This window comes from Carettochelys insculpta, chromosome 15 (assembly GCF_033958435.1).
Source record: "Carettochelys insculpta isolate YL-2023 chromosome 15, ASM3395843v1, whole genome shotgun sequence".
Taxonomy (NCBI): Eukaryota; Metazoa; Chordata; order Testudines; family Carettochelyidae; genus Carettochelys; species Carettochelys insculpta.
The window spans coordinates 39,524,200-39,543,452 of NC_134151.1; the positions used below are offsets into that span (position 1 = coordinate 39,524,200).

The window sequence follows — 19,253 nt, forward strand, 5'->3', positions numbered from 1 at the left end:
ACACCAGGGGATCCACCGCACCAGGAGAAGGTTGTTACAAAACTTTTTCTGGCCAGGGATCTTTGCAGCTGTCTGTCTGTATTGCCTGTCCTGCGATCCCTGCCAGAGGGTGGGGAAGACCTGGGAAAAGGGGAAAGCTGCCCTGAGGCCACTGCCCATCATAGAGGAGCCTTTCCAGAAAGTGGCTATGGACATAGTGGGCCCCTTCAGCAAGGCAACGCGTTCGGGGAAGAAATATATCTTGGTGGTGGTAGATTTTGCCACGCGATACCCAGAAGCAGTGGCCTTGACCTCTATCGACGCTGACACCGTGGCAGATGCACTGCTGTCCATTTTCAGCAGAGGGGGGTTCCCCAAGGAGGTCCTCACAGATCAGGGGTCCAACTTCATGTCGGCCCTGCTGCAAAGCTTGTGGGACAAGTGTGGGGTCCGGCACACCTGGGCCACAGCCTACCACCCGCAGACCAACGGGCTGGTGGGGAGGTGCAATGGGACTCTGAAGCAGATGCTGAGAACCCGGCGGGGGCGGGATGGGGCCGCGCCAGGCGCTGCAGTAACTCTGCTCTGCCCCGCCCCCACCTCCCGTTCCCCCTCCCCCCCCGCGGTTCCCCCTCCCCCCGCCGGGCGCCGCAGTAACTCCGCTCCGCCCTCCCCTCCCCGCCCGGCCCGGCCCCTCCCCCGCGGTTCCCCCTCCCCCCGCTGGGGGCGCTGCGCGGCGCTGCCCGGGCGCTGCCCGCTCCGGCGATGGCGGCGGCGGCTTCCGCGCTCGGGCCGCCCCCGGGCAGGGGCCGGACGGGCCGCGCCGCCATATTGGCTGTTGTCCTGGCGGCGGCGGGCGGGATGACTCGCCGGCGGAGCAAGGCGGCGGCGGCGGCGGCGGGGGCCGGGGCCGGGGCCGGGGCCGGGGCGCAGCGGGAGCGGGCGGGGGGAGCCGCCCCCCCCGGGCCCCCCCCGGGCCACGGCCCCGCCCCGCCCCCCGAGGCGGCGCCGGGCAGCAGCGCGGAGCCGGGCAGAGCCCCGCAGGTACCGGCCCCGCCCCGCCCCTCCCCTCCCGGGCCCGATCCCCACCTGCTCCCGGCCCCGCCCCGCCCCGGTCTGACCCCGCGGCCCCCGCCTCCCGCTGCGCGCCCTGGTCCCCGCCGCTGCGTCCCCGCCGCGGGCCGCCGTCCCGCTCGTCTCGGCCCCGGCCCGGCCCGGCACACGCTGCGCGCCCCCTTCCCCGCAGCGCCCCCAGCCCCGCTGTACCCCCGGCCCCGCTGCACCCCCGGCCCCGCTGCACCCCCGGCCCGGCACACGCTGCGCGCTGCCCCTTCCCCGCAGCGCCCCCAGCCCCGCTGCACCCCCGGCCCAGCACACGCTGCGCGCCCCCTTCCCCGCAGCGCCCCCAGCCCCGCTGCACCCCCGGCCCGGCACACGCTGCGCGCTGCCCCTTCCCCGCAGCGCCCCCAGCCCCGCTGCACCCCCGGCCCAGCACACGCTGCGCGCCCCCTTCCCCGCAGCGCCCCCGAGCCCCCCTGTACCCCCGGCCCAGCACACGCTGCGCGCCCCCTTCCCCGCAGCGCCCCCAGCCCCGCTGCACCCCCGGCCCAGCACACGTTGCGCGCCCCCTTCCCCGCAGCGCCCCCAGCCCCGCTGCACCCCCGGCCCAGCACACGCTGCGCGCCCCCTTCCCCGCAGCGCCCCCGAGCCCCCCTGTACCCCCGGCCCAGCACACGCTGCGCGCCCCCTTCCCCGCAGCGCCCCCAGCCCCGCTGTACCCCCGGCCCAGCACACGCTGCGCGCCCCCTTCCCCGCAGCGCCCCCAGCCCCGCTGTACCCCTGGCCCAGCACACGCTGCGCGCCCCCTTCCCCGCAGCGCCCCCGAGCCCCCCTGTACCCCCGGCCCAGCACACGCTGCGCGCTGCCCCTTCCCCGCAGCGCCCCCAGCCCCGCTGCACCCCCGGCCCAGCACACGCTGCGCGCTGCCCCTTCCCCGCAGCGCCCCCAGCCCCCCTGTACCCCCGGCTCAGCACACGCTGCGCGCCCCCTTCCCCGCAGCGCCCCCAGCCCCCCTGTACCCCCGGCCCAGCACACGCTGCGCGCCCCCTTCCCCGCAGCGCCCCCAGCCCCCGCTGTACCCCCGGCCCAGCACACGCTGCGCGCCCCCTTCCCCGCAGCGCCCCCAGCCCCGCTGCACCCCCGGCCCAGCACACGCTGCGCGCCCCCTTCCCCGCAGCGCCCCCAGCCCCCCTGTACCCCTGGCCCAGCACACGCTGCGCGCTGCCCCTTCCCCGCAGCGCCCCCAGCCCCGCTGTACCCCTGGCCCAGCACACGCTGTGCACCCCCTTCCCCGCAGCGCCCCAGCCCCGCTGTACCCCTGGCCCAGCACACGCTGCGCGCCCCCTTCCCCGCAGCGCCCCCAGCCCCGCTGTACCCCCGGCCCAGCATACGCTACGCGCCCCCTTCCCCGCAGCGCCCCCAGCCCCGCTGTACCCCTGGCCCAGCACATGCTGCGCGCCCCCCTTCCCCGCAGCGCCCCCAGCCCCGCTGTACCCCCAGCCCAGCACACGCTGCGCGCTCCCCCTTCCCCGCAGCGCCCCCCTGTACCCCCGGCCTGGCCCAGCACACGCTGCGTCCGCCCCCTTCCCTGCAGCGCCCCCATGCCGCCCGGCCCAGCCCGGTACACGCTGCGCGCGCCCCCTTCCCCGCAGTGCCCCCGAGCCCCCCTCTGCCCCCTGGCCTAGCCCGCAGCCCCTGTCTCCTGCGCCCACCCACGGGCCCCCAGTTCGCCCAGGCCCAGCCCCCCACTTGTGCCCGCAGCCCACCCTGGTTCTCCTCCGCACCCCTGGGGCCCATCTCCCCCAGTCTGCCCCCCACACCCCCTATGCCCACGGTGCCCGCTGCCAGCCCCTCATTGCACATGCTCCTTGCCCCAGTACCCCGCCAGTCTATGCCATGCTCCACACCCACCCCAGTCCTGTCCCGGGCCGCCCTTGCTCTCACTGCGGCGCTCCTGGCTGCTGGCAGCACCCTGACTCTGCACCCGTCTCCAGCACCCACCTGGGTCCTGCCCATGCTCCCCCTGCAGCACCTTCCCTGAGCTCAGCCCATCTGCCCCACGGGCAGCCCCCACCCCGTCCTCCGGCTGCCAGCCTGTATGCAGAGCCCAGGGACCTGCTCCCTGCCGGCAGCTTCCCCCATCTAGCTCCTCTCGCCCTCCCTAGAAGACTCTGTGTAGAGCTTGGCCCCCCTTCCTTTTCCCTGCGCCACCCTCCCCGGGTGCAGAGCCATGCACCTCAGCCCCTTCTCCGTGCCAGCCCTCCAACGCCCCCCTGCTGTGCCCGCAGCACCCCCGCCAGGCGTGCTTCCCCTGAGCCCTGAGCCCAGCCGCTCCCCCGGCCATGTGTGCGGCAGCCCCCTCCGGCGGTGGGCTGGGGGCTGGAGCCATCCAGCATACGCCCTTCTGGGAGGACTGTCCTCTCCCGGGCGTGGGTGTCAGACCCCCTTGTGGTGGGGTGGCGCTCTCAGGGCTGCTGTGCTGCTGGCTGGGAGGTGGCGCTCTGAGGGAGTTGTGCAGTTGAAGTCCACCGCGCCTCTTGCAGGATGGGGAGGGGAGGGCTCCAGCTGGGCTGGGGGAGGCGCAGGTAGGATCTTCCCGGTGGGCTGGGCTTTGCACTCCGCTGCCCTGGCCTCTCCAGGAGGATTCGTGGGCTCCAGCTGGAGCGGAGGCGCTGAGCTGACAGCGAGGTGAATTCTGGAATTCTCCAAGTGCCTGGGAACTCCGGGGCAAGGAGGGGGAGTGTGCCGCCGGCAGAGGGAGGCTGGCACAGCCAGGTGGGGCTCTGTGCCCCGGTGCTCCTGTCCAGGTGGACATCTGGGCAGGCGGTACCTCGCCCCCGTGCGCTCAGACGGCAGCTCGCTGGGCCAGAGGGTTCCCCTGGCGGTGTGCTAGCTCCCAGCCGCAGCATTGGCTCTGTGGAGAGCCAGGCTGTGAGAAGGGCTCCTCTTCCCTCCGCCCAGTCTGGGTCAGACGGGTGCAGAGCCAGGGCTCCGTGTGGTGCTGCAAGATGGGGATGCAGGGGCCAGTCTGAGGCTGGAGGTGCTGGGGCAGCTGGACCAAGCCTGACTTTGTACAGGGCAGCGTTTTCCTGCGGCCCTCTGAGGGGCGTCCCGCACAGGCCAGCGGCTGTGGGGTGGAGGGAGCTGCTCCTGGGTCCCAGCCTTCCTGTGGTGCTGGCTGCCTGTCTCCGCAGAGACGTCGGGCTGGCGCTGTCTCCAGCTCTCAGCAGGGGAGGAGTGGGCAGCGTGTGGCTCGGGTGAGGTGCAGCTCTCCGGGGGCACCTGGGACTCTGTATTTACATGAGATGCTCTAGGGTGCACCTAGATCGCTGTCCTGAAGGGCACCTGGTTTCCCCTGTGCTGGCAGAGGAGCACCCGGGAAGTTTGCAGTAAGCCTGCAAGGGGCGGAGGGCTATTGTAGGGGAGCTGCAGGGGCAGGATGACCCAGGGTTCAGACAGAGCAGGGGCTGGCTGCTTTTGCCAACCCAGGGATGCATTCTGCAGGGGACGGCCAGCCCAGGCTCAAGCTGAGCGCTGTGTGGGCAGCAGTGGGGTGTGCCGAGAACTGTCCTGTATCTGGCAGCAGCAGCATGGGGGATGGTGGTGTGTGACTGGGGCGCCTGGGCAGCCCTCTGCGGGTGCTGCTCGTGCTGCGACGTCGCTGCTCAGCCTTGTGCACAGAGGACAAGAGGGGTGACGGCATTAGGCTGTTTCTCTGGGACCCTTCCCTAATGGCTTTCCATCGCTGCAGTTGCCCTTGGGATGGCCAGGCCTGTAGCTGGGTGTGGTCTCTCCAGAGCTGACAGGGTGGGTCCCCGCTGGGGGCATGTTCTGCCAGGGTGGGAGGAGCAGGTCCCTGGCATGGGGTATGTTCTGCTGGGTTGGGGTCCTTGGTGGGGGCGGGTGTTCTGCCAGGGCAGGAGGGTCAGGGCCCTAGTGTGGGGGAGGGGGTGTTCCACCAGGGCAGGAGGCGCAGGGCCCCTGTGGTAAGGTGGCGGGGGACGTTCTGGTGGCACAGGAGGGGCAGGGCCCTGGTGCCTCAGTTATTCCAAGCTGAGAGTGAGTCTCAGCAATCTGTTTCTTCTCAGGATCACCTTAAGTCTTCTCCCAGCAGAAAGCACCCCACAGAGCTGGGGGGACCTTGGGAGGTCATGGAGTCCAGTCCCCTGCCCTCTTGGCAGGACCAGGCACCAGCCCCCCGCCCCCTTTTTTTTTTATTTAATCTATTTGACCAGATCCCTAAATGGCCCCCTTAAGGGTTGAGCTCACAGCTGCGGGTTTAGCAGGCCGGTGTGCAAACCACTGAGCCATCCCACCCCCCCGTGTGGGGAGCCCCTGGTCTGCTGGTGCGGGAGGGGCCCCAAGCAGTCCCATGGTACCAGTGGATTTGGCGGGGGCAGGCCTCCAGGGACTCGAGAGAGACCAACGCCTGGGATGCTCCAGGCTGTAGGTTGGCTGAGGCAGCTGTGATCTGACGTGGTATGTCGGAGGCGTGTGGCCCTGGGAAGGGGGCACAGCCTCCTGCAAGCGGGAGACGCCCACCTCCTCACTTACACGGAGAGGGGCCAATCAGATGGGCAGCTGCACCCGCCCCACCGCCGCCTCGGGGGGCTGGGGCATGGACGTTTGGCCTGGGGGGATCAGGAATAGTCTCCTGACTGTCCTGGGAGCAGAGTGGACCTGGTCCCCAGGGCTCACCTGCTGCTCAGGGTCACACCTGCCCATGGTGGGGTGCTGCCAAGCCGGTGATTCTGGCTGCCAGTGGTCTGCCAGGCCAACGTGGGCAAGAACGCCAAGTGCCTGGGCAGCGTCAGACAGACCTTCCCAGGAGGTCCGGTAGCACAGGCTCGGTGCTGGTCGGCGTGTGCCCCTCCCGGGCCAGGGAAGTGGACACTTCCCTGCACCGGTTTGGGGTTGGAGAGAACCGTTCAGGATGGGAGGGGCCCCAAACGTTCACACGCCCACCTGGCTGCCCCGGGACCCACGGCAGCACTGCCGGCTGCTCCCAGTCTGGGGAGGGCGGCCGCCGCGCAGAGGCGCCCAGGGTCTCAGCGTGGCGCCCTGGAAGGCTGGCGGGACCTCTTGTCTGGCACAGCAGAGACTGGGGCTGGCCAGGTGCCCCTGCAGGTCAGAAGGTATCACCTTTCCAAGCGGCTGCCCAGCATCGGGGGCAGGCCCCATGGCAGAGCGCCACAGGCCCTGTCACTGCAGCGCCGTGTGCACCTGCCGAGCGCCCCTAGCTCGGGTGAGGGCAGTCTCTGGGGAGTCCGTAGGCCTCACCTGCTGCCCCGGCTGGCGAGCTGTGCCGGAGGATGAACCGTCTTCACCTGTGTGGGCGAGATTTGCCCAGAGAATGGAGCAGTTACTTGGAGAGCCCCCACAGGGCAGCCCTCGTCGGTGCCCCCCCCCCTCCCCGCCACAGGGCAGCCCTCGTCGGTGCCCCCCCCCGCCACAGGGCAGCCCTCGGCTTCCCTTCCCCCCCCCCCACAGGGCAGCCCTCGTCGGTGCCCCCCCCCCCCCCACAGGGCAGCCCTCGTCGGTGCCCCCCCCCCGCCACAGGGCAGCCCTCGGCTTCCCTTCCCCTCCCCCCCCACAGGGCAGCCCTCGTCGGTGCCCCCCCCCCCGCCACAGGGCAGCCCTCGGCTTCCCTTCCCCTCCCCCCCCACAGGTCAGCCCTCGGCTTCCCTTCCCCTCCCCCCGCCACAGGTCAGCCCTCGGCTTCCCTTCCCCTCCCCCCCCCACAGGGCAGCCCTCGGCTTCCCTTCCCCTCCCCCCCCACAGGGCAGCCCTCGTCGGTGCCCCCCCACCCCCCACAGGGCAGCCCTCGGCTTCCCTTCCCCTCCCCCCCCACAGGGCAGCCCTCGTCGGTGCCCCCCCCCCCGCCACAGGGCAGCCCTCGGCTTCCCTTCCCCTCCCCCCCCACAGGGCAGCCCTCGTCGGTGCCCCCCCCCCCGCCACAGGGCAGCCCTTGGCAGTGCCCCTCTGGCTTGGGCACCATTCCAGCCATTGTGAGCCATAAAACGCCTCATCTCCTTAACAGCGATGCCCCTGGAGGGAGGCCACGGCCAGCCTGACAGTGGGGAAGGGACCTGAGCCATGAGGGTGCCCGCCCCAGCCACGGGCCCCACGACTCCTGGTTAGACACAGGAGAAGCCTTGGGCACCCAGGCAGCAGGCTCCCAGCGTGGGGCACACATCCGAGGGCTCAGCACTGTCGCTCTCCCCGGGGGGGGCTCTAGTTTCCATGCCCACTGTCTGACACGCTCCCTGCGGCCCTGGCGGCTGTGCTGGGTCTCTGGGGCAGGGAGCAGAAGGAGATGGACTTGAGGACATAGAAACCGTTCCGAGGCAGAGCGCAGAAATCTGCCCTTTGCCCTCTGTGTCCGGGCCAGGGGCTGGGGATGCTTTTTAAAGTCACCAATAGTCCAACTTCCAACAGCTTCGTTAACAAACAAAGCGGAGGCGGAGCTTTCCCGTGGCGGGGGCATTAGCTGGTTTGTTAATCCCCAGGGAGACGGACGGGGCTGAGCCCTGCCTGCGCTGTGCCGGGGGTTGCTGACCCTGCCATATTCTTCCAGCTGCTCCGGGGCTGAGCAGGGCCTGCTTGTTGCTGGCGGTCTCCTGTCTGGGTTCGCCCCCTTGTCCGTCGCTGGGTCCCCTAGGAGGTGTACGGACCTGGTGGGGAGGAGCTGGCAGAGAGCAGGGGGAGCCCCAGGAGGCTCGGCGGAGGTGGGGTTGGGAGAGCTGCGGACATCTGTGGAGAGAGCAGAACGTGGCCGCGCTAAGGCCAGCCGGGCTCGGCGCGTGGCTGAGGGACTCGCCCAGGGCTGCGCCGGGAGGTGCAGAGGCTGCAAGGCGACGGCGGGGGGAGCACTGGGACGTGGGCTGTGTCCGCAGAAGCGTGGCAGGGCTGGGGGCCCCTTTGAGTGCGGCTCGGGGTGGAGAAGACCTGGGCGCCTGGACTTGGGCACGTTGACCGTGAATTCGGTGGCAGTGCGAAGGGCCGGCCGCAAAGCCAAGGACTGAGGGACTGGCCCGACTGGAAGGGCCGGGGTTGATGGGGTAGCCCAGCTGTGGTAGGTGCCTGGGGAAGCCGGGAGCCCCTCGGCCAAGCACAGCACCAGCTCAGTGCAGTCCCGGCCTGTGCCCGGGTAAGAGCTGCGCAGGCCTCAGCCTCCCTGCAGCCGGTGCCCAGGAGGTGCGTGCGGAGCACGGCTGGAGAGGGAAAGCCCCATCAGCCCCCAAGAGCCTCCCCAGGGCTCCCCTCATCCCCAAGGCAGGGCCTGGCTTCCTGGCTTGCGGGCAGAGGAGGTGGCCGGAGCCCTGCCCCCGCCTGCGAAGCTGGGCATGGGCGCTGGCGCATCCTGCACCCAGCATGGACAAGCTGGCAGGGCACGCTGGGGGCGACGTCGACTGGCACAGACCCGCCCGCTGGGCCCACGCCTGGCTGCCTGCTCCCCCCAGGGTAGTGGCCTTGGAGCAGCCTGGCACTGCCCTAAGGGCTCCTTGGGGGCTCCTGCTGGCCAGCAGGGCGCTCTGCGGGAGCCTGGGGAGGGGCTGTGGGAGCAGAATGCAGAGAGTGCCAACCGCCTCCCCCGCCCCACGTCGTCTGCCCCAAACCGGCCTCTCCCCGGTCTGCGCAGCGCTGCCCGCAAGTCTGTGGTGAGCCTGGCCTTGGGGAGGGGCTGGCACTTCCTGGGTGCCCCAGGCTACTGGCCCCCGTGCTCTGCAGGGGCCACAGTGGTGTTCCGTGGGCACGGCTTCGCAGCTGCCCCCCCCCGGCTGCGGGTGACTCGTGGCCCTGTGTCCTCCTGCAGGTGCTGCCCACGGCCAACCAGTCCGTGCAGACGTGCTGTCTGCTCTGCCACCGCGAGCGCAAGGACTGGGGAGGCCCCTCTCCCAACGGGCTGGTGCCCCCAGGCGAGAGGCTGCCCCCAGACTTGGTGCCAACGCTGGTGCAGAACCTGCTGGGGGAGATGCCGCTGTGGGTCTGCCAGAGCTGTCGGAAGAGCGTGGAGGAGGAGGAGCGTCGGGCTGTACAGGAGCAGGCCTTGGCGGTAGGCAGCCGCTGTCCTCTGCCCGTGCTGATGGGGGCAGGGGCCCTCCTGGGCAGGCAGCCCTGTGTCCCCGGTTGCAGCCCTCTGAGTCCGCCTGGGCTGGCGCCTGCCAGAGCTGTCTGCTGGGCGTCTCCACACACGGTCTCCTGTGCGTGTGTTGCCCTCGGCTGGTTCCTCAACAGAGCGTCACAGCTCTGGGGAGCTGCGGCACTGCCAGCGGTGGGGCTGGGGAGGTGGGTGGGGGCGCCCATGGGGCTGCCCCGACGTGCCTTCCGGCTGGCTGCTCCTGCAGACCTTGGGTGTGCCCGGGGCGGGGGGATTTTAGTAAGTTGTGGGCCTTGCCCCTCGCTGAGCTGCTGCCCTCAGCCTGGCTCTGGGTCCACCAGGGGTTGGCCGCCTCAGGCCAAGGGCTGGCATTGGGGGCCCCTCCTCTGACCCCTGTGCAGCCCAGCCCACGGAGCTGCCCCCACCAGCCAGACCCCTGGCTGGATTTACAAGGCCTGAGCCCGTCCCATTGTGGGCCCATTGTTCCAGAGCCATGTCTGAACGGGTCTGCCAGTGTCCAGCGCTGGCACGCTCCCACCCTGGAGACAGATGTGAGGGGTGCCTGGGCATGCCCAGAGCGCGGTCAAGCCCCTGTGCTCCCCTTGGGGTGCTGGCGGGGAGCCCTGTGTGCTTGGTTGCCAGCAGCCCTGCTCCATGCTGAGCTGCACCAGGCTTCGCGCTTTGGGGTGCTCTTGCTGTGGGTGGTGTGTGTCTTCATTAAAGGTGCCAGTCGTTAGCCTGCAGCAGCTGGGCCAGGCCTGGCCTTTGTAGCCCGGCTCTGTGCTACTGAATGACATTGGCGTGGCTGTGATGAGCCCGTCCCCTGAGCCCAGAGTCAGGCCTGCCTTGGCACTGGGCACACGGTGCTGGGTCAGCTGCAGAGCCCATGGGATGTGCTCTTGTCCTGGAGCCCAGGGGGCAGAGTCGGGAGGCACAGGAAGGGAGCGTGGGGTGGACTGCACTTGGCCTGGACTGGTGGCGCTTGGACGGACCAGAGCGCTGGGTATTCGCCTCCTCAGGCTCCTGCTGCTTCACGCTATGAGTTTCTCCCCAGGTCTCATTATCGCACACGTCCTGCAAGTCACAGTCCTGTGGGGGTGGCTCCCACTCCTCGTCCTCGTCCTCGTCGTCCTCCTCCTCCTCCTCTTCCTCCTCCTCCTCTTCGTGCCACGGGAACTCGGGGGACTGGGATCCCAGCTCCTTCTTGTCTGCGCACAAGCTGTCGGGCCTCTGGAATTCCCAGCATGCCATGGGGGGGCCGCCTGCTGCGCTAGGTGAGTCCGGGTCCGGGTCCAGGCCTGGGTCTGGCTGGCTGGGGACGGGCATGTGCCACAGTACGTGGGGGGCTGGCGGTGGGCGCCAGGCTAGGGGCGGCGTGTGCTCTGCGTCTGAGCCGGGCCCTGTGCGGGAGAAGCCATCTCTAGCACTGACTCCCTTTCAGGCGAGAAGCAGCCCAGCCTCCCGCTGGCCCTGGAGTGCATGGGTCAGGCTCCCGCCGCAGCGCCCGGGCTCAAGGCCTGTCCCTACAACCACGCGGTGCCCCCAAGTGCCAGCGGGGCCGCCCCCGGCTCACCTCTGCCTACCTCACTCGACTTGTGCAAGACGCTGGCCAAGCCGTTCCAGAGCACGTGCCGCAGGCCCACCCCGCCAGGTGCGTGCGTGTGCGCTCGCAGTGCGCTCAGCTCGGGGCCCCTCCCTCGGCCCGGCTGCTCTCCTGCGCCCCCACCTGCCTCCGAGCCCAGGCAGCAGCAGAGCCTTCTCCGGGGGCACGGGGCGGGCGTGGAAAGGGAGATTGGCCTGAGGCCCTGCCATGGCCAAGCGTGGAAGCTGCTGGGCCAGGCCCCGTTCCCAGCAGGAGTTTGCTGGGCTCGGGGAGTCCAGCGTGGAGGCTGGCCGCCCTCCGTAGCCCGGCATGCTGGGATCAGGTGGCCCCTGGGCTGGCTCTGTGCCCGGGGCGCTCCCCTACCAGCTGGGCTGTGCACGGCTGGTACTGCAGGACGTGTGCCTGACTCGTCTCTAACCTGCCTATCTGCAGGTGAGGCCTTCCACTCCTTGGACCATCCCCGGCACCCGGACCTCGCTGCTCCTCCCAACAGCCCCACAGGGCTCCCCTCCCAGCTCCCGGCTCTGGCCCCCAGCAAGCACTCGCCTGCCCACCGGAGCCCCTCGCCGCAGACGGCTCCAGGCCCCACCCCCAGCTCCCACACAGCCGCTGCCGAGTCCCCCCCCACCGGCACGCGCTCTCACGGCCAGGCCTCCTGCAAGAGCCCTCATCTGCCCCCTGCCAATGGGCCGCTTCTGAAGATGCCACCTCCGCTGTCAGGCTGTGCCCACCCCTGCAACGGGCACTGCAGCGGGTCCCTGGTGCCACCAGCCGCCCCACACCAGCTGCCCAGCACTAACAGGTGAGAGAGGCTCTGCTGCGATGAGCCAGGGCCCTGCTGGGGCTTGAGTTGCCCCATCCCCGTGCCCAGGGCCATTCCTTGGGGCAGAAGGGTTCTGCCCCGTGCCCCACAGCCCTGCAGAGGTGGTCTGACTCCAGCAGTGCACAGCCCGGAAGCTCCAGGGCCTTTCCCACTGGGATGGATCCATGTGTGAGGCAGGTGTGGCCTTGGCGCCTGTCTCCTGCAGCTTGGGAATCGAACCCCAGCAGCTCAGAGAGCGGGACCTGCCCAAGAAAGGCCGGGAGCCCCAGGACTGGCTGCACGGCCTGCCCCATGGAGTGGGCTGAAGGTTGGGTTCCACCAGGGGGTCTGGGCAGCAGAGGGTCGCTGCTGGTTGAGGTGTGTGGGGCAAGAGCTGGGCTCTGGCTGCACCTCCGGGCTCTGGGCCCGTTCGCGGGTGCGCTGGGTGGTCAGGGGGCCGGGTGGGGGTCTCTTCCCTGCTGGATTACCAAGCCAGGCAGTGTTGGGAGCCTACCCACGGCTGTCTGCTGGGGCCTTCCCTCGCCGCCGGAGCGCAGGGTGCTCCCTGCAGTGCTGTCCGAGCCTGGCTCGCGTCGACCCCCAGCGCCTTGCCTGCTCACGGCCTTCCCTCCTTCCCCAGGGACCCCGTGTGCAAGGGCCACAAGTTCGCCAATGGTACCAGCTGCCACCCGCCGCTGTCGTGCGAGGCGGACGAGGGGCTCGGGGAGGATGAGGACAGCAGCTCTGAGCGCAGCTCCTGCACCTCCTCCTCCACCAACCAGAAAGACGGGAAGTTCTGTGACTGCTGCTACTGTGAGTTCTTCGGGCACAATGCGGTAAGTCGCTGGGCTCGCTGGCCACTGCCCCACCCCGGGAGCCTGCCCTGCCCGGAGCACAGGCCACCCTGCGCTCAGCGAGTTCGTCTGCATCAGCCGCTCGCGGGGGCCCGGGCCCGGGCCGCTCTCAGCCACGCTGGGTGGAGTGGCCCTGTCAGCGGCGGGGCAGGGAAGTGGGGCGCCCTGGGCAGGGCAGGGCAGTACCAGCCGGGCTTTCTCCACAGCCCCCGGCGGCCCCCACGAGCCGGAACTATGCCGAGATCCGGGAGAAGCTGCGCTCCCGCCTCACCAAGCGGAAGGAGGAGCTGCCGCAGAAGCTGGGCCAGAGCAGCGGCGCGGGGGAGCCGGCCGTCGATCACCGGGACGTGGACGAGCTGCTGGACTACATCAACAGCTCGGAGCCGAAGCCCCTCAACAGTGCCAAGGCTGCCAAGCGGGCCCGGCACAAGCAGAAGAAGAAGGTGAGGCTGAGGCCCGGGGACGTGCTGATCCCCGCCTGGCCCAGTGGGGCTTGGGGTCCTCTTGGCTCCCATTTCCCAGGGCAGCGGCCTGGCTCCAGCCTCCCCGGCATAGCGCCAGGGCCGGAAAAGGCCTTGATGCACAGCCCCTGGCTGAGAGGCCGGAGCAGAGCTGTCCCCAGGCAGGGGCCTGTCGGTAACTCCGCCAGCTCTGCCCCCTGTGGCTTCTCTGCCCAGCCCAATGGAACTGGTGCCCCTTCGCCCCCCAGGAGTAGACCACTGGCCTGTGGTAAGGGTCACCCTCAGCTGAGGCGCTGGCTGGTGGCTGTGCTGGGGCAGGCCCTGCGGGCTGCTCCAGAAGGCAGAGGGGCCCTGGCGGTGCTGAGTGGGGCTGTGCGGAGCCTGAGCCCGGTCTCCCATCCTGCCTGTTCCAGGAGAAGGAGCAAGCCCAGCTGGAGGCAGAGGCCCGGAAGCGAGTGGCACGCGGCCCTCTGGCCAGCCAGGACAGGGAGCTGGCGGACGAGAAGCTGCTGGAGTGGCCGCAGCTGGAGCTGGAGCGGGTGAACAGCTTCCTCAGCAGCCGGCTGCAGGAGATCAAGAACACCATCAAGGACTCCATCCGCGCCAGCTTCAGCGTCTACGACCTCAACCTGGACGTGGCCGACTTCCCCAAGAAGGCGGCCGTGCTGGAGCAGAAGGCGCTGCTGTCTCACTTCAACGGCTCCGTGGCCCGCCCAGAGATTGACCTGGATCTCTCCCCGCTGCGCCTGGGCTCCCCCCCGGGTCACGTGCCGCTGCGGAGCCCCCGGTGGGCTGAGAGCCCTGGGGAGGGGCCGCCGCAGGCCTCCGAGAACGGGGTGGTGAAACGCCTGAACGCAGTGCCCAGCCTGTCCCGCATGATCTGGGTCCAGCCCCCCCAGCCGCCAGAGGCTGCCCCGCAGAGCAAGGGGGCGGAGCAGCCGGAGCTGGCGCTGGCGGGGGGTCGGCAGCGGAAGAGCAAGCGGCAGAGCTGCCAGGCGAAGAAGGGGGAATGCCCTCCCCTGGCACCCACCGCCCAGGCCGAGCTGGAGAGCCCCAGCCCCAAGCCCCCTTCGAAGGCTGCGGCAGGGCCCGTGCTGCAGAGGGGCAGTGGCTGCGGGGCGCCCCCGCAGAGCGCCAAGGGGCAGGGCTGGGGCGGCAGCGCCAGCACCCGGTCGGAGAAGGAGAGGAGCAGTGAGGGCAAAGGCCGGAGGGGCGAGGGCAAAGCAGAGCAGCCGGCGCTGGTCCAACCGCTGCTCCCTGCCACGGGGGAGCAGCAGCCCCCCCAGCCCCCCGCACTGGGCAGCTCCCCCCAGCCCAAGGGCAAGAGCCGGAAGAGCAGGAGCAGGATGGAGAAATCCAGCACGTCGCTTGGTGAGTGCTGCCCTGTGCTGCGGCGCGCGCGCGTCCAGACCGCTGGCACCGGGGCAGGCGTGTCAAACCGGGGAGCGCGGTCCTGGGCAGAGCTGAGAGAACCTACCTGGGCTAGAACTGGGCCCCTGACAGCCCCGCTGGCACTTCCTCCTTGGGGAAGCAAACCAAGCCAGCCCCTCCCGCCACGCAAGCAAAGCCACCGATCCCCCAGCAGGTGCACCACTCTGTGCGGGGGCGAGGCTACAAACCCTGTCTCACCAAATCCACGTGTCCTTCCAGCCCCCAGAGGGACCAGCCGCCTCCCCAGGCCCGAGCGTACTGAGCCGTTACCCCAAAGAGCACGCTGGGCCCACCCTTTAGAGCCTAACGTGTAAAGGTTAATGAAGAAAGACAGAAAATAGGGTGAGAGAGGAAAGCTGAGCAAGGGGGTAAATCCCATCCATCAGTCACAGCTCCTGAGGCAGGTCACAGCCGATGGGACATGCTGCTGTCTTGAAAGGCTCTGAAAATACATCCCCTGGGGGACAGCTCCCCAGTCTGCCCAGGCTTAGCTCGTAGCAGAGAAGTTGTAGCAAACTGCTCCCCACGGGCAGGCTGCGAGCAGAGGTCTGAGGACTGAAAGATGAAGCCAGCCACAGCCAGGCTCACGTTTGGGGACGTGCCAGGTGGAGGGAAGTTCTCTGCTCTTGGTCACATAGGCGATGGTGAATCACCTGATCTCTTCACCTGTCCACGTGTCATGGGGGCGTTCTGCCATTGGCCGATTCCCAGAGGACGCATGTAAGCCAAGTTCCTGAGCTGTGCCTGAGGTCTGAATCTCTGCTTAGCCCCTCTTCCCGGCTGGGAGGCGAGCAAGCCTCCCTTTGCGATCCCTGGCCGGGAGACATCTCTGCTAGAGTCTCTGTACCATCACTGCACCTGGCACAGCCGTAGAAGTAGCATAACCAGGGTCCGCGGCTCACCGGCTGTCACTAGACACCTGCCTTGGCTGCCTGGCGTAGGATCCGGCACACACTTAATCCAGGGGTTACAGAAATGGTTTCATATTTAATGTAAAACTCCAGTAACGTCACCACGGGGCTGTGTCCCATGCACCAAACCGCAGGGGTGTGCCACGTGGGGCTGGGGTGGGAACTGGGCGGCAGCGGTGTAGCCAACTCCACCCCTGCCCTGCCGCATGCCCTGGGCCCGGGTGTCTGCACACTGCTCTTTGCTCCAAGTGGGCTCTGTCCTGAGGACAGCCTGTGCCAGGGTGCTCAGGGGCCGTTCCTGGTGCCTGCGATGCCAGGCTCTGACCCTCCGCTGACCACGTGCCGTGCGCTGCTTTGCTAGATGACGTGTTCCTGCCCAGAGACGTCGATGGGCTAGAGATGGATGAGACGGACCGGGAAGTCGAGTACTTCAAGAGGTGAGCCTGGCCTGCAGCCCTCTGGGACAGAATGGAGCCTGCAGGCTCAGCGCGTCTCCCCACCTCCTTGGGGAGAGGCATTCCTCGCCTCGGCCGCTGTGGGCGGGGGAAGGTCCCAGTGGCTAGGCTCCAGCCCCCTCACCCTGCTATCTGCACTGCAGCCTTCTAGCCCGGCAGGTGTCATCTGTGCTGTACTGCAGGCCTCGGGCACAGCGGAGGTGTGCCCTGAAAGATGCCCCAGCAGCTCTCCCCCGTCTCCCTTCCTGCAAACCAGGCCCTGGCTGCTTTGGCGACGTGGAGAACCAGGGATCTCTCGTCTCTGTAACAGGCTGGCACGGCCCCCGTGTCGCCTCTTCTCAGACTGAACACGGTCAGCGTCTGAACCCGCCTCTGCTGCCTCTGGCTCTCTCCGACTGGTCCACACCCCCCTAGGGCGTGGCAGGGCCCCCGGCCTCCCTGTGGCACACGTGGGGTGCTCCTGCTCACGCCCCCCGGTGGGAACAGCCCATTGCTCTGCCCACTGTTGCCTGCCGACAGCGGCCCCAGTGTGACAGTGGAGCCAGGGTCCCCAGTTCTTGGTGGCCGGTTGATTCCCCTTCCTAGGGGAAGTAGTGCCACTTGTCGGTAGGGACTTCCAGCTCGCTGCCTGGGGAGCGATTGCTGGTGGCCTTGAGCATTCTAGTCCTGTCCTGCCACGTGTTTGCAGCCCGTCCCAGCCCCACGCCTTCCCAGACGGGCGCGCAGCTGCCCGCTGTTACGCATGTGCCCCCGCCAAGCCTGACCCCAGGAGCCCCCCTCCCAGGCTGACGGTGACCTGCTGCTAACTCCTGAGTCCAGCCGTTCCGCTCACGGGGCCCCTGCCCCACAGGAATCCCACCTTGCCTGCCTTTCTCCCCAGCCACCCTCTGCTTCAGCAAATGTCAGGGACTGGCCCCAGCCAAGCCCCAGCCCACCTGCTAGGCCAGTGGCGCTGTCCAGGCAGGCAGTGAAGGTGCTTTGGTTTTGACCAGTCCAGGCTGGCGGGCCGACCCTTACACCCTGTTGCCTTCCAGCTGTGACCAAAGGGGTCCTTGAAACATGGCAATACCTGTCTCGTAGAGCTGGGAGGGAGCTCGAGAGGTCGAGCCCTGTCCCCTGCCCTCACAGCAGGACCTAGGACCACCCCGACTGATTTGTTTTAAATCTAACCTGCCCCAGACCCTGGAAGGGCCCCTCAAGGGCTGAGCTCGCACCCTGGGGTTACAAGGCCGCTGCTCTAAGCACCGAGTGAGCCCTCGCTGTAGGGATTGGATCTCATGTGGCGCAGGAATTGGCACTGGGTTGAGGGCTCTGTGCTTTCCCCAGGCCTCTGCTGCTCAGTTTGCCCAGCTCCAGCCCTCTGGCACCTCCCCGCTCTGCTCCCGCCAGCCCTTGAGAGCCCTGCAGTGAATTCACTCAGACCCTGCTGATTTGCATGCCTGGAGCTGCTCTAAATGTCGCATGCCCTGCTCTTTTGCTGGCTGGCTGGCTCGGCTGCTCGCCCTGGCTGCTGTTACTTGTGCTGAGGGTCTGGCCAGCAAAGCAGGCAGCCAGCCCCTCGGCCCTGCGGAGCCCCTGCCAAAGAGTGGCACGGCACAGCACGGCCTCCCCACCTCTGCTGCTGGCCGGGTCAGGCCTGTGCCCCAGCCCTCTGTCCTACGCCTCCCTTTGCAGAAAGGAGAGTCTTCCTCCTCCGCAGGGCATGGCTGGCGGCCTCTTCTCTGGGGCCCTTCTCCCGCCGCTGGCTTCCCAGGAGAGCCGGCCTGCGCGGGGCTGGGAAGAGGCCCTGGCAGGGGCGGTGCTGGTAACTCTGCTCTCTCCCCACCCCCCCCAGGTTCTGTCTAGATTCTGCTAAGCAAACGCGGCAGAAAGTCGCCGTGAACTGGACCAACTTCACCCTGAAGAAAACCACTTCGAGTGCAGCTCAGTGAGGGCGGGGGGAGCCTCCCCACAGGCGCCCGCCTCCCTGAGCCCCCCTCTGCTCGGGGCCCTTTTTGCTCTCTCTGGGTTCCTCCACCAGTGAATGTGGAACGCCTCCAGCCAGGCCTGCAGCTCCCCTGCCAGCCGCAGCCCTGGGAGAGATCCCCAGCCTAGGCAGCTCCCCACCCCGCCCCATCCCTCTAGGGGACTGTCCCTCCTCCAGTGCGCCAGTCATGTGCAGGGAGCTCGCCGGTGCCCCACGCCCCAGCCTGGCACGCAGCCAGGGAAGGACCATGCTGGACCCAATAAAGAACTTTTTAATTTTTTATTTTATTTAAAAAAAAAGCAAAAAACAACTTTTTTTGTTGTTTGTTCCTGGCTGCGTAGACCCCCCCCCCCCCCCCGACTCAGCTGCCCTGTCCCAGGAGATACCCAGCTCCCATGCTGCCCAGGGGTGAGTTCCCTCTGGTCATGGCCCAGCCGCAGGCCCTGAGCAGCCAGCTGGGGGCAGCCTCACCAGGCACCGTAAGGAGCACAGTGCAGCTCTGTGGGTTCTCAGTGTTCTCCAGTGAGCACTGTGCCCTGCCGTCCATGGACCTGCTTCCCCTCTGCAGCCCCCTGCACTCTGCTGCAGGGTTCCCAAGGCCAGGCCTGGCCACGGGCAGAGTGTGCCCATTGCAGCAGGTGATGGATGTGGTTGGTAGCAGGGGGCTGCACCTGGCTGGTTGCCAGCCAGCTGGGGCAATGCCTGGGCCCCTCAAGTACAGGTTGAGTGCCTGCTGGGCACATCACCCAGCCCAGGCCTGCTTTGCACGCCCCCAGCGTGGCTGTCTCAGCTTGTGGAGCATGAGCTAAGGGATACCTGGGACGGGCTGGGGGCTTTCTCTGCCCCTCCAGGAAGCAGCAGGCGCACCCCGTTTCCTTTCCCAGCTGGGCCAGGTGGCACTGGGGGAAAGGGGCCAGCAGCCCCACGGAGTAGTACAGCCCCTAGAATGCAGCTTGAGCTCTGCTGCCCGCTCCAGGATGGAGCATCCCTCCCTGCGTGGATAACAGCAGGGCTCCCCCACAGGCTGTCGCCCTCCAGCCCCATTTGCTCTAGTCCCAGCCTGTGGGAACCACCCAAGCAGTGGGCTCTGGCCATGGCAGCAGCGCCTCCCCCCAGCTGGGCTCTTATGAGGGTTTGGAGAGGCCCACACCCATGCGCTGTGTTCCCCACACGAGCAACCCATTACTGAGCCACATGGGCACAACCTGCCAATCTCTTGACTGACTCTGGTGCTACCCGTCCCCCAGCCTGCAGGTGGCCGAAGGCACTGGGGCCCATGGGGGGCTCCCACTGTGCCCGCTGGTGTCTGGTTTTTAATTATTTACTTTTGATACTGTGAAGATCTTTCATGCTGAAAGATAAAATGGCGTTTGGACACGGAGCGGGTGTGTGCTGTGTGATTAGCAGGGGAGGGCTGCAGGGGCCGGCCCCAGGTGAGCTGGGAGGCCCTCTCTGGGTCAGGGCCAGGGCCAAGCAGGCACTGCCAGCCATACCCTGTGGGTGCTCCGGCCATGGCCTCCCAGCTCCCTCCTGGTGCCAGGTGAACCTCACGGAACCAGGCTGCAAACCCAGCTCTCCTGGGCCTGCCCTCGGGAGGGTGCAGGGGCTGGCAGAGCTGGGAGGAGCTGAGC

General features: G+C 68.5%; 1 protein-coding gene across 2 annotated transcripts; it reads left to right on the plus strand.

The window, feature by feature from the left end:
- Positions 1-840: 840 nt before the first annotated feature.
- FAM193B (family with sequence similarity 193 member B) lies at positions 841-18,997 on the plus strand. 2 transcript variants are annotated; one of them, XM_075009888.1, is made up of 10 exons: positions 841-1,023; positions 8,855-9,094; positions 10,194-10,413; positions 10,581-10,790; positions 11,175-11,544; positions 12,185-12,380; positions 12,605-12,841; positions 13,273-14,230; positions 15,563-15,638; positions 17,491-18,997. In XM_075009888.1, the coding sequence occupies exons 1-10, from the start codon at positions 841-843 to the stop codon at positions 17,585-17,587; spliced, it is 2,787 nt and encodes a 928-aa protein (XP_074865989.1). In that variant the 3' UTR covers positions 17,588-18,997. The 2 variants fall into 2 exon arrangements, 1 of the variants encoding a protein (XP_074865989.1); XR_012647645.1 differs by lacking the exon at positions 841-1,023 and adding an exon at positions 14,824-15,010 and having other exon boundaries at positions 8,876-9,094; positions 17,491-17,532.
- The last annotated feature ends 256 nt before the right edge of the window (positions 18,998-19,253 follow it).